The sequence below is a fragment of the Wyeomyia smithii genome, chromosome 3, assembly GCF_029784165.1.
Source record: "Wyeomyia smithii strain HCP4-BCI-WySm-NY-G18 chromosome 3, ASM2978416v1, whole genome shotgun sequence".
NCBI classification, from domain to species: Eukaryota; Metazoa; Arthropoda; class Insecta; order Diptera; family Culicidae; genus Wyeomyia; species Wyeomyia smithii.
In genome coordinates this window covers 10,475,271-10,490,187 of record NC_073696.1, presented here as the reverse complement: position 1 = coordinate 10,490,187, position 14,917 = coordinate 10,475,271, and the positions used below count along the sequence as shown (strand labels likewise).

Here is a 14,917-nt window from a genome sequence, read left to right as displayed (position 1 = left end):
GCGAGGAAAACGTATATTCTCATTGAATCTAGTTTTTAAGATATAGTTAAGTAGTAAATTGATAACTATGACAATTTTATCAGGCAAGTTTTTAACATTTGTGGTGTATTGCAGCAAATTCTTGAAGATGTGTTTGGGCACATTGAACCTTAGGCGTACGATCACTCACAATAACAATTTTATCTTTAAACAAACAGTAAAACTTTATCAATAAAAATTCAATTCAATTGTTTATGTTCTCCAAGCTGTTTCTATCGGACGGTGAAACCCGAGTAGATCAGGGCCATTTTAACGACCGTTCTGAAATGTACACACTTGAATCTTACTCTCATTTGCATAACTTTTATTTGTCATGTATCTAGTTGGCTGTTAATAACATTCAAGCAATAAATTGAACGAAAAAGTGTTTTTTTGACGCGGGCAGTGTATAACTTTAATTATACCCATGTTTTTAAAGTTGTTAGCCTGATTTTCAAATTATCGCGTTCTATTAGTTTCGTGGCGTGACGTAATGATTTTTTATTTACTATAAAATAGTGAAAAACGAATCTTAAATTTTGTTTCGGCCGATGTTCCATGTCGTCTTTACATGATCCTCCCCCTTTTGTGAGGGGCGGGGGTCGCATTGAACTTTATCGAAGACGCGATGATTCTGTCTAATTACCGAAGCGAGATTTTTATGTTTTGACCGGTTCTGCCCAAAAATGCGACCCCCACCCTAAAACCGACTTTTTTAAAGATTCAATTGGAGAAATACGGTTGCGGGATGGAAAATGCTTTAATTCTGCTATCTACTGCCATCCGGCACGAGAACAACTATAAATTACAATCGGCCCTTCTAAGGGCCACAAACACGAAATTTTTTCTAAGTCTAGAGTCACACCTTCTATTCCCGTTCATTTTCGCATACTCGCAAACTACACTAAAGTCGCTTTTCACGCGGGGGATAAGTGCCGCGTAAAAAAAAGACCACGTAAATTCCGGAATCCGCGTAAAAAACCGCGTAAATTCCGGAATCCGCGTAAAAAAAACCGTAAAAAGCGAACTTAGTGTACATACATTGCCAGCTTTACTAAACTTAAGCTATAACATGCTCTTCCCGCTGATTGCAGCAGAATTTTTAGGTAACTTGGTGTGTGAAACGAACTGCACCTCGGAGCTCACTTCCTCCGTGAGGGGAATAAAATATGAAGTGCCCTACCAGTCGTTGCCATCCAGTCTCGTCGTCCATCACCGCCGCCGCTTCGCGATTCGCAGGAAAAATCAACTTGATCATCTTATTCAGCCGTTGCCACTGCGTTATTGCCTGCAGCTCTTAAACCAGTGCACAGTGGGGCGACTCCATACAAAGGCTGGCCAAGCAAAAAAAGGGTCGATAAATGCGACAAAAACTTGGTATTTACATAATTTTGGGGCACTGAACACGAATTTGGCATCCATTTTTTGTTTGGGGCCGTCCATAAAGCACGAAAGCCAATTTTAATATTTTTTGGCCCTTTTTTCCTTTTTTATAGAACTATATGATCTTTGACCACAAGTAGTGCCACCGAGCGTCCTTCCCATTGAAAAAGAAAAAAACGTAATTTATGGACGACCCCTTGAACTAAACAAATTTGTCCTAAATTTTTATATATATTTTTTTAAAAAAACTAAAACAACATAAGTAATACAAACTAAACAAATTGAAAAAATCATCATCAGCATCATCATCTTCCGCTGTGATCGCTAAAATCTCGTGTTGAAATGTTTCCAGAAAATTTGAAGTTCATTATACCTATCAGCAGGAAAAATGTCTTTCGCTGCAATTTTCATTTCTTCTAGTAATTTTCGATGTTTCATTGTTTCATATATATGTTATCTTCCTAATCCGGTTTCTATGGTTAAAAGAGGACATATAAATACATGTATAACACCATGAATTGACAACTTACTAGACATTGAATTAGGTGGTACCGCTGAAGTTGAAGGCTCCATAATAAAATTCAACGAATTTATGAATTTTAAAACTAAGACACTGGAATGACACAACGTTCTAAATGAATACGAAAAGATGCGGAGGGCGACGACTGTTCTTTGTTTTTTTTCTCATAAAGCAAAATGTGTGCTTTACTTTTGTATGCAAACGAGTGCGAAACAAAAGCAATCTTCAAACGGGCTATTGTTGGCCGGAGTTTGATAGTATGAATTTGCTGCTAATATTTGACACTTCAATCAGTTTAACGAATTTCATGATCATAAATTGAAAAGGGCTGAATGCTTTTAGTATTGTTCTAAATTTGCAGAAAGTGATAAAGTTTGAGATGATTAAAATTTCAGATTTGTTAACTGTTTTCTTGTTTAACACTTAATTTATAACTTTTCATTAATAAATTTTGTGATTTCTGCCCAAATTTATATTTTATCCTTACAGATTGAGAACGATATCATAAATTTTCATTAATGGGGTATCATGGTTATGATTAAAATTAATCCTGGATGAAATTTCAACTTCAAAAATAAAAACTCAAAAAATCTGCTATCGCTTTTTTCACTAAAGTGACAATTTGCGCAGTTTTGCGCAGCAACGGACAATATGCATTTGAAAGCTTACGTTTTTACCTAAATTTTGAATGTAGTCACAACCGTGGCAAACTGCGGCAACTAAACTTTTAAGCTACTTTTCTACAAAAAATCACGTTTTTTTTTATTTTTTCTTGTGTCAGGCCTACTATGACCAAATTTTACAATATCAAATGAAAAGGATTTGTTTTGCACAATATTTACAACAACTTTTTCTTTGACGACAAAAAAATCCAAGCTATCATTGAAGCTACAGAGCGTTTCAAAGTAATGTACTTTTTTTCAAGGAAAAACAAAAACCGTCAGTTCGCCAAGCTTTTAAAAGTCATAAAAAATTCAGATTTTATGATATTGCGTCCAAATTTTGGATTTAGACACTTGAATGTCATAGAAATAAAGGAAAAATATTATGAAACAGCTAACGAACATTTTTTTTTGGCTGATGGCCAGCGATTCCCCACTATGCAGTGGACGGGTCTGCTGCTTCCTGACATTAATTTAAAAATCTAGTAATTCAACCAGGGAACACCAGGAAAAAGTGGACAGGTTTTGAGCGCTCATAAACCAGTCATTTCTTTTCAGAATATCGAGGTTTTTTTACGGCAATATTTATTTAACAAAAGCAATCTAATATTTGAGATACACAATTGAAGAATTGGTGAATAACATTGATTTTCTAAATCACACCGAGCAACCAATCACTACCTCTCTTCCCAAGCACAATTGACACTAATGGATACAGCCGATCTGACTTTGTAAACGATTGTTGTTGTTTTACTCGAGGTCACTTTCTGTTTCCGGTGCTTTATTACTTTTCTAACCATTCTTCTGAACTCCTCCCTCTTTCCAAATATCTGGCGAAACCTTGATTATAAGGTACCATTCCATCATGCAAAACTGTACCGGTATCATAGGCACGGCATCGAATTGAATTTCTCATTCGTGCGTTGACCGCAAAGCGGACGGTTCTTTCTGGAGCAGCAGAAAGCGAGTGGTGGCAAACATTAGGCCTTTGCCATGCTGAACGCCAACGTGAGCGATCGGGCGAGAGCCTTGCCGTCGCTTAATGAACAGCCGTAAGTAGAGCTGTTCGTTAACCTACGGCAAGGCTCTCGCCTGATCGCTCGCGTTGGTGTTCAGCATGACAAAGGGCTTAGTCGCTTATAAAAGCGCACGCCATCGAATTTAATCTCTCATTCGTTCATATGTATGGATTGCTATAGCACGTGTGTGGGTAGCTATAGCGGGTGTTTGTCAAAGATTTAGTATTTTCTCGTTAATTTATTAAAAATTCATGAAAAATATTCAAACGCCTAAACGAACACGGTTGTAGCCGTCTTTCAGTAAGCACTAGCAGTAATCTATGAATGCGATGTTGAGGAAGACCAAATTCATACCATATCCTTGGTATCAATATGGGTTTAATCAAAGTTTCATAGTGCTTAATACAGCCAAAACAGCGCTATGATACTTTAATAAAACCAATTTTATTACATGGGATTGACAGTGGTGAGATGTTAATCGTCAAGAGAAAGCGAAGAGTTCGGATAGATGCTGCTTTGAAGTCAACAAATAAACCATGTTTTTCAAGACCGTTAACTTGGTTAAATGAAGTTGAATCGATTTATATTAAACTCGAGTAAGTTTTGATGTTTCTACTATCATTTGAAAATAAGGTCAATATTTTTAAAAAATATGCATATCTTTGGAAATAATGCATCGAATTTGATGAAGTTTTCTCTGCAGGTTAGGGTGGCAGTAAAAAGGCTAATCTATTGGCCCAAAGAAGCATCTATGCAAAATTTCAGCTCAATCGGACATGAATCAGGAATGGCGCAAAGCGCTCAAAGTTGTAAAAGGGGGGGGGGGGGGGGTGAATTTGGGGAAATCGAAACTTTTTATTCGATGCCAAATGTCTTAAAAATGCATAAAACTTAATGTGGTATTATCTCTAAAGTAAATGTTTGACCGAAAATCCGTAATATGGAGTATTTAAGAACTGGCTTTCAAAATGATTCACTGAATGATATCGTACACAAGAGGTGCAAATAATTTTAATCCCTATACTGATTCAATTACTTTTGAAGCAATTGGTATTGCCTCAGTTCGGACAAAAGATGATGAAAATAACCACCAGACGATGTTCCGGTTTTAAACCGATTTGCATTCAAACGTTAGTCAAGAAAATAAACCGAAAACTTCGGAACATCCAGGCTTCCTTCTAACAGAATATTAACTATTTGTCGGTTTTCATCGTTCCATATCAATCTCCGATCTCGTCCCATACTCCGAATAATCTGTAAAGAATACCATTCTCTTTCCATAGTTGAGGGCCCTTTGTTAAGTAAGTTTGTAGCTCACAGTATAAATGTACTGAGAATCTTCAACAAAGTTACATCAAAGATATCTTCGGAGCAAACAGTGCTCCTTTCGAAAATATGCATGTTATATAGAATAATGCGAAAATAAATGGAATCTTTTTGTAATGATCTCCTGCCATTAAATGTTGTTAGCATAGCATAGCAAAAGGGATTGCACACATTACAGGTGGCTATACAATGATCAGCTTAGCATGATTATAGTGACAATAATAATAACTTTACAAACACATCATCTGTTGTCACAGGAAAAAAACTTGGGACTAGTATCCTTCTTACAGATGATGTCAGTTGCAAACGAAGCCTTTCATTGGGTACCTGGCTACGTCCTTACAATCGCCGGGAAAAGGAAGTAGGAATGTTAGTTCAACGTCTACTTAAGAAGGTGCAGAGAACCTGTACGTTACACGTTACAGGAATCAGGGTGTTGTGTTAGTAGGAAAAGTAATATGCCAAGGATCTCTATTTTGACAAGATAGAGTGATGTGAACATGTTTAAGAATATTTTGATATATGGAAACTTATGTCGTTTTCGTTTCTGCGGTGTAGCGACACTCGGACTACACTTTTGACACCGTAAATGTTTTATTTCACTTTTCGGACTACACTTTTTCTGTCCCGGACTACACCCGAAAAAAGCAGATTGTACTGTAGGAAGTTACCAACACATTCACACGTATGTGTCAAAACTGGTTTGTTTTGATTCTTGTTACACGTGGTAAAGTGTCAGGTAAATTGTTTGCGAGATGGACATATGAAATGGAAACGAGACAAAATGACGATGGCAATAATGACCAAAACAATACAAATTGACAGCTATCCCATCATTACGCATACCAATGCAACTACACTGAAAATGTTTTATTTGAAGCTGCAAACTATAGTCCGGAAAAAGTGTAGCTTCACCTCGAAAACGGATTCGACATTAGGTAACTTAGCTTCGTGATCACCTCCGTCTACTTTCACACATCCTTTCATACTCTCGACTAATGCAATAAATGCATTCACTCGTCTCACACACACTCATTATTACTCACTGCGACGATGTATGTGAGCGCGACGGGTATTCTTGTATTGGTGTTGTAGGACTCACTTCAGTAAAATTACTCTGCTAGCACAGGTCAAGTGGGCGCCTCTCATGCCCCTCTGTAGACACCACCCTCCACTGCTGAGCAATTTACCGCACGGCCGTGTCTGCCGTATACAGCAATTGGGGTGATAGAACATATAAGCGGAACCCCATGAAGCCGCTCACGATTTACGGAACCTCACATCCGCCATCCATCCTCTATTCCCCAAACAGCAGCAATCCAACGACGCACCGGAACCAAACTCTCTCCACGACATAATAGAAACCGCCTCATTGAAGCCACCAAAAATAAAATACAGGAACACTGGAGCAGCCTTCCCTCGCTTTCACCAACACAAAGACAGTAACAGCAAAACCACGAAACAAATTAGCGGTGCTTTTCATTTTATCGATAGTACTCATAGTACTCTATCGTTTTGATGATGTTTATGTTAGCGAAACGAACGCCGACCAACACCTAGCGACACATCACAGCGCAACGCAAAGCTATTCTCTTAGCTCTCCAATATTGTCATTCTCCTCGCTCGCATCACTGAGAAGTCGACGCACAGAGCAAGCACTCACTCACACTTCTTTGCCGGCATTAAAAAATTTCAATTTTTCTTTTTTTTGTTTTTAAAGAGGCTTTGCCTAATTTGGCATTCATTTCTGTAATATCAATTTTCAAGCGTGGAACGCTGCGTTTTTTACTAAACCTTCACTTTTCTCACATAAACAAAGCATCACAGAGCACATCATTATACTTTTTGACAGGTTTGGCCTCATTAAACACTTATAAATCAAAAACTCAAAGGGAGAAATTTCGGGACACGTGTTGTCAATTACCCGAGCTGACAGATCCCTCATCTCCTGCCATTAAATGTTGTTGTAGTGAAATAGTAGGAGGGTGGTATCCAAGACACGACCGCATAGTTGATGTAGGACTACAATAATTTTATATTTTTATTTTGAAGTTATGTTTGATTTGAGCTCGTTTTACTATTGTAGTTTGCTTGATTTATTTTAACCAATTTAAGCTCAACATCTTCCAAAAGGAAAGTATTTTAGTTCGGGTGGTAATATCAAGTATCTAGGTCGTCAGCCCAAATTAATCAAGCGACACTTCAAACGACTTAGAACTAAAACTAGTTCATTGGTGGCCATTTCTACTGTTAAGGTCGTCTTTGACCACTTAAAAAGTCAAAAAAGTCATGAAAAAAGAACCGTTCATTTTTGGCATGGTTCGATTTTCGTAACAAAAAATTCTGGCGTGTTGCCAAAATCGAACGGGGTCTGTATTTTGATTATTTCTTTGCAGCACTCTATCTCAGAAGAAAAAATATTCTCTTTAACATTCACAATGGTCCAGAAACCAAATTTAGGGGGAAATTTGGGTCTAGAGCTCTATAGCAATGTTTTAGAGAAAAACTTTTTTTACAAAGTTACTTAAAATTATTGGAGCTATAAAATTGTAGAACAAGGTTTTCTATCTACAAAAATAAAAAAATTAGATACTTGATAGCATCGAAAATTTTGGTCACCCTAAAATATTGCTATAGAGCTCTAGACCCAAATTTCCCCCTAAATCTGGTTTCTGGACCATTGATGAATACCTTTCATTCTAATACAGCCAATTTTCTTTATTACGCGAAAAGGCAACCTTTTATAAAATATTTAATTGAGTACGATTTAGTAGAAATTAAACTTCCTTCTATATCTATTTGTCTTGTTAAAGTTGGCTCACTAACCGATCACAAAGCGGCAAAGATGTCACATAAATGTTTTTCCTGCAGTTACAAGCTCGTGGAAAAAATATGGATAATGAAGTACAGTTTTAGTAGAAAATAAATATTTATAGAAAATTTGAAATTAACATAGAACTTTATGAACATGTTAACATTCAATTCAGGTCAATTTAAATATTTTATCAGTATACAGAATCAATCAGAAAAAAATTGATCAGTTTCAAGATACCAAAGAACAACGAAGACACCATATTTGAAAGTTATATGTCCGTTATCTTCGAAAAAACACTGGGCTAGAATGATGCAGAACATTAGCCTCAGCAGTTAATGTTTGCATAGCGTTGTTCAATTACAAGTTAGGTTATGGAAAGTAATAATTTCTTACAAATGCTAATTCAAAAAAAGATTTCAATTGAAAAATACAAATACTAATGTTGGAACTCTAATATCAAGATGAAATGAATTTGGTTTTGCTCTATACCGCCACCGCGGGATGCAACTGGTATTGTCATATTGGACTAAATTCATTTAGCTAGTAAAATATAATCATCAGTACAGCTCGTTTAACTAACTATTCAAAGATCTGTACGGAGCATTTTGGTTTTCTATTGTCTTTTAAATACCCTATATTCAGTTATTTAAATATATCTGAAAAAAGCAGAGTGTAGATTTCAAAAATAAACAACGCATTTTGTTGTCCCCGGCGGCGTAGCGTATTTTGCGGCACCCGAAAAATCATATTGAATTCTGATATTTGCTGCTATACGAAACAAGAAAAAGAAGAAGACAATTCAAACGGCAATTCGATTGTGTTCCACGACCCACTGTGCGTCAACATTGGCAATATAGTTTTCACTTGGCTTGACTGCACAAAAATGAATTTCGAGTTTTTCTGCACTGATACATTACTCGGTGCAGTGCTGTTGCCTGTGCCATCATATTCTCCTTCAAGACATCAGTTTTATTAACATTAACATGTATATCAACAGCAGAACGTAATACTGTCTGATAGTGGGATGGTTACAAACTTGCCGAAAAAGCTTTACCTTCAAGACATCAAAATAGTCTAGGTTCATGAAGGCTAACATTAATTGACCTGTTGGGACGGGGAGATTCTGTCATTTTTTTTTTTTTGCCACTGCTATACAGGATATCTCAGCAGGCAGTTGGTGTCTATTCATGAAGTCTGTGCCAGGCGTGCTTGCATATGATTGGTACATTGTTGGTGAAAATTCGACCTTGGAACTTTTATTCAATTTTCACTTTTTAACAATGAAGTGATAATGAAAATTGAAGAATCACAAAATTGTCCATCATTTTATCATTCCAACGACATATTGACAATTGTGATCCATCATGTGGTTACATCAGTATAACCGTTTGAAATCTTTCATTCCGACGTTACAGCTTGGTTTTAGTATTCGCGGAATGTATCTCGATCTAGTGCGGTTAGACGTAGTCCTACGTCAAAAGAATTGATAACTGGCTTACAGAAACGTTTCAGCGGAGGTGAAGGATCAGAGTTGACATCCCAGGAAACATTGATAGACCTTAGATTCAAAAAACAAGCATTCGGGGATGTGGGACGATTTCAGACGACCTTACCACAATAGATCAAACAATGGTCGCAGTGGTTCAGTCAGTCTTCTACAAGGGAAGTGCTTTTTTACAAAAGTTAGTCGAATAAGTACTGAAAAAAAGAAGCAAATTGTTAGCAAACAATGTTGAAAAAATATTGTTCATCCATCATAATTTGAACCGATTGATTGGAAAACTTTTGCACCAAATAAATAAATTACATTTTTTAGAAATTTTGATAGTATTCTGTATGAAATTTAATTCCGAAATTGCCAACAAAATACCAGGTAGCTATAGCTAGGGCTAGTGCTCGGACCTGCTTTTATGAGCTGATTTGCACATCTCTAGTGTGTTGTCAGACTTAATCACCACTGCACAGTTTTTTATTTTGCCGTTTTTGTGCCATTAATTTAATGGCGTTTCAAATGTTGATTATAGCCATGAAGTATGTGCGGAGAAGTTTCAAGATATTCAAAAATGCATCTTTCGATGTAGGAAGATTAGTGTTCAATCCACCTAAAAGTGAGATACCAAATTCACTTTTTACCAGATCGAGATAGGGGCGCGGTGCAAAATTTTAGGTGATCTCAAAACAAGACATCATGTTGTGCCGAAGACATCATGTTTCGATCTCTTGCATAAAGTTTTCTTCAAAGAAGCTCTGAAAATCACAATTTTCGTTATAACTTTTTTCTCAGAGTTTTCCGGATTTTGAAACCTTCTACAAAATTATCAACCATCTAAAAATGCATGTTTATGCTGAACAGTGTTATATTTTATCTCCTAAAATACAAAAGTTATTTTACATATTTCAATATTTTTGGGGATACTTTCACCTCAACCTTCTCCAAACAACGCAATTTTACGCAAGTGGCAGTTCCATACAATGAACTAACTATCTTAAGACTTTCGATTAAAGGTACAAACTTTCGTATGTAAGCAGCCTTTTCGCCTGTTTTTTCAAAGCTATTCTTTGCCAATATTTGTATACATATATTTAAAAATAACAAGTTTTGAGTTTCGAAAGAAGTATTAAACAATCTTGGGCTATCCTGCATTTTTGGAGGGCTGACAACTTTGTAGAAGTTTTTAAAATTCGGGAAAATCTGAGAAAAAATTCTAACGAAAATTGTGATTTTCAGTACCTCTCGTAATATGTAAGTGATAGAAACATGACGTCTTCGGCGAAGTTTCTTGTTTTGAGATTACCTAAAATTTGCCGAAGACACCATGCGTCTAACTCAGTCTGATGTAAAAGTTATTTTGCTACCTCACTTTTAGGTTGCTTGATAACTAAGCTTCCTATAGCGGAAGATGCATTTTTGAATATCTTGAAACTTATCCGAACAAACATTATGGCTATAAATAACATTTGAATCGCTATTTAATTAATCGCACGGAAACGACAGAATAAAACACTATGCACTGTCGAGGTAACACAGAGATGCGAGCAGAATTATATCAGATTTTAAATTGAACAACAATTGTCCTTTTGAGGACAACAAATCAATGATTGAATGGATATTTTCTCATTTTGCGCTGCAATTAAAAATAAAATATTATTTCAATCTGCATGCACTCTGACCGTAAAACTAGTTTGCGCCGCATAGTGTTTGTTTCATTTCTATTCAGTGATGTAGTATTTATAAGTGTGAATTGAAATTCGGTAGAATCCCAACTCTTCTTATGCACAAAATTTTAAAGAAACTTCAATACATTCCATGTAGAATGTCGCACGCAACTATTCTCATGTCTGTCAGCAACACGCAACAGCGTAATCAAATGTTGTGTAACTGAGAGTGCACTATTAAGATCTGCTATTTGTTTTCATCCGACAGGATTCGAAGAGAAGAAAATGTTTTTTGTTCCAAACCGCAACACGATACGGATTATATTCAGGGATGCCACAATTCAATCTGTATTTTGAAGCTAAAAAATCTGTTAAACATTTTTAATATCAAATCTGAAGATTATGTGAAAAATCTCAATGAATCTGTACTTTATAAACTTTGCCGAAAACGTCACACCGATCAAACAAATCATCAGTACCGTTTTACATAAGCCTTTCTTAAAAATGAATCATGACTTAGAAAACTAATAACGCTCATAGTCCTCTAGTCCTTCAAAACATTCAACCTGATCAAAAACGGTCGATTTAATTGCTTGCCCGCAATTTTATTAAATTGCGCAGCTACAAACTACTTGTAAGGGACAATTCAAACTTAAATATTAGCGCATGTTGTAACATGCAGCACGATAAAACTGCACACATTTTTCACTTCCACTTAACTGTGCCACTCTGAGTAACCCCCCCAAGAGTAGTAGAAGTTGTTCGATGTTATCTAACATCAGATTTAAGGTGTACAGCTCTCCCACCAGACAGCGTTAAATGTATCGTTCGATGTTTGCCAGAAGAATTGTCCTACAAAATATTTGCTCTTGGCATTTCGCTAGTCGGGCAACATTAACGATCGATTGTCTATTTTAATCACGTGGCAACTAATTGAACAATTAAACAGATTGATTCTTTTTTATTCGTTAATCAAAAATGTTTGTTTTTTTCTCTTCCAGAATCCACTGCTTTCGACGCTTGTCGTGCTGTGCGCCATTCACGGGCAAACCTTCTCCAAAGGTGTCAAGCAAAAGCGCTTGCTGTACGACCTTGCCGATCCCTTTGTGTCGGTAACGGAGCCCACCTCATTCTACCACCCCACAACCTTCCACCCGCCAGCCACCGTCTACTCATCGGACGCTCCAATCCTCAATCAAGTGATCAAGCCAATCCCAGCGGCTGTGCGACCCTTCCATCCGAAACCATCGCTGCTGAATATCTACAAGAACAACTACTTCGACTACTCGAACTACGGCGCTCCGTTTCATTTCATCGGTGGCAACCAGCTGGGATTTAGCGATGAGGAAACCTACATTGCCGATGGCCGCATTCTGAAACAATACTCGGTTCTAGAGCATCACCCTGAGGATGCCGAACGCCACCGTCTACTGCAACCGTCCCCGTCTTATTTCCACACTGATCTACCACCTCCGTCGCCACTATTCGATCACCTAAACCTGCCGTTCTCATCTACCGTCGGCTTTAATCCACGACTTGGTCTGCCAGTGAACAATCGGTTCCCGCTGCTGACGAAAAACCACGGCCCAGTTGCGCTGGGATCCGGTTCGCTCGGATACATTCACGGTCCCAACGGAGTGGTGTTCGGATCGGGTTCCCTCGGGTACATCAGCCACCAGCAGCATCGCGATTCACTGTCCGAAATCGTAGCCCGCAAGGGCCGAAAGCTCCGACCAGGACCGCTTCATTTTGGCCATAATCACGACTAACGAAGAGATGGAAAAAAAATTCAGAGCGAGAGGAGGTTGTTCCTAGACGAAGTTGTTAGCAGAAATTGCATATTGTTAGAAGTTGTGCGAGGTGGCCTAATCCTGTTTTGGGAGCAACCAGCTGCAGCACATTGTGGTTACCATACGGGCGTAAAGTGCCGTACGCAGGTTTCACCTTTAGAACGATGAAATTTTACGCTTTTTGTATATATTTGCAGTATTAGCATAATTATTTAGCGAATAAAACTGTTCTACATTTTTGGATTTTTAGAAACGCATTTTTTCAGTATGTTGTGAATTAACGAAAAACAGAATTGATGACCAGTTTCTATCCAGATGTCGATGTGTTTGTTCCAAAGATTATCGTTACAAAAGCTTGGTACAATCGTCAAATCAAGAATCTCTAAAGACATAAATCTCAATCACCAGCATTCACTTAAAAATCATTGCCAATTAAAAAAACTAGAATGCCAGAATATGGAGCGGGTAGCCCCGTTTGGGCAAGGTTCTATTGAATAGACTGATTTATTTATTCCATTTTAACGCTTTTCAAATTATCCACAACGCAACCAAAACACATAATAAATAACCTACCCTTTCACCTTCCCAACGGACGCGTCCGTTACTAGAACCTCTCGACCGCGACTTGTGGGGTGCAAACTTGTAAACGGGCTACCTGTTGCACGGGTTTTGGCTATAAATCAGACCTCACATAGCCCAATAGCACGCTCGGTGCCTAAACGAGCCTATCTCGTGTATGCGCTGTTGCTTTCAACCGTTAATGGTCTTCCTCACGAGATCCTGCAGCGAAATTGAATCGGCAGAATCGATAATTAGCGCAGTTCATCATCGGCAGTATATTTTGAAAGGTCTTGGCTTGGCTTGTCACGTGATAAATCACTTAACCAAAGAATCTATTTTCTGCATGCTAGGTACTGATCAATTGAAAACGTTCAATTAAGCGTGGATTTACGAGTTGACTTTATTAGATCGCAAAACAACTGAAGCACAAATTGTTCTGCACTATATAATTGAACTGGCTCTCAAACTCCACTATTACTGCGTATCCAATCACGTACAGCGGCCACCCGAGAGTATACCCCGGGGTAGTTTGGCTGAGCGCAACCAAGACCCCACGAAACAACTCCCACGAGTTTTCCATTAGCAACGAGCGGACCGCCGGAGTCTCCTTGACAAGCGTCCTTACCACCCTCTTGGAGACCAGCGCAAATCATACGATCCGTTACACCACCGTACAAACTGTAAGATCTGTTACAGTCCTGCTGGTTGACCACCGGTACACGGGCCGATCGAAGATTCTGCCGGGATTCGTTCACATTCTGAAAGTTAAGAGTGAGTTAGGTCACAATATTGACCCCCATTAAACACGCGCATACTTGAGTGTTCCCCCATCCGGTGACTTCACATGAAGTGCCATCCGCAGTCGATTCATTTTGCTCGGGCAGCTTAATTACTTTAGAAGTATTACCTAACTTAATCGCTTTCTTCAACTGAAGCAAACTGAAATCATAATCGATAGTGCGGGAGTTGTACTTCGTATGTTGTACGATTCGGCTGACAGCTATCAACGTTCCACCGGAGGCGTGCTGCGAGGAACCGACTCGCACCTTAAGGTTGGACACTGAAGCTCCATCGGTGCAGTGAGCTGCGGTTAAAACCCAGCTACTAGCGATGATGGAACCGCCGCATATGTGTCCACCTCGAGACTGCAGCGATACCTGGTGTGGCGCTTGGGCGATGTCAATCTGGGAACCACCGACAATTCGATATCCGCTGTCATCCGAGCTTACAACTGATCCATAGTGAGGACGAGAAAATACTCCCGGATAGAAGTTGTCGCCTTGACAAATGATAAAGATAGTATCCAAATGTAAGTTGTAGCCTCAAACTTTGCAAAATTTACCTTCTCCTAGGGCAGCAGCGAACGCTGCGCACACTACAAGCAGTAATTGAAACATTTTTGAACTGAATAGCTTGTTAAGCTGAAACCTACAGCTTTTATAGAGCTCACTCTAGTTTGTGATAACAGAATGCCAATATTGTCATCCTAGGAATCTTAGAACTTTATCGAACCATAAAAATCATCCCACTCAATGCAGTCAAGTGAGTGACGAGGGAAAGTAGTAAAATGGTTCTGATCCACCTAATAGTGAGAGCGTACCTTCCTAATCAAACAAAGAAGATTATGCTTATGGATATAGCAGAGCAGTTTTTCCCAACTTTTTAGA

General features: G+C 38.3%; 2 protein-coding genes across 2 annotated transcripts in view; one reads left to right on the top strand and one right to left on the bottom strand.

Moving 5' to 3' along the window:
• The window catches only part of LOC129731020 (uncharacterized), a 42,481-nt gene extending 29,547 nt beyond the window's left edge, over window positions 1–12,934 (top strand). The window contains exon 2 of the mRNA XM_055690724.1: window positions 11,901–12,934. Within this exon, the coding sequence (XP_055546699.1) occupies window positions 11,901–12,668 (768 nt within the window). The 3' untranslated portion in view covers window positions 12,669–12,934. The remainder of the gene's footprint in view (window positions 1–11,900) is intronic.
• Window positions 12,935–13,625: 691 nt separating this feature from the next.
• Window positions 13,626–14,727, bottom strand: LOC129731019 (trypsin-1-like). The gene is made up of 3 exons (XM_055690723.1): window positions 14,593–14,727; window positions 14,066–14,529; window positions 13,626–14,008 (listed from the first exon to the last, which is right to left on the bottom strand). The coding sequence occupies exons 1-3, from the start codon at window positions 14,645–14,647 to the stop codon at window positions 13,712–13,714; spliced, it is 816 nt and encodes a 271-aa protein (XP_055546698.1). The 5' UTR covers window positions 14,648–14,727; the 3' UTR covers window positions 13,626–13,711.
• Window positions 14,728–14,917: the final 190 nt, after the last annotated feature.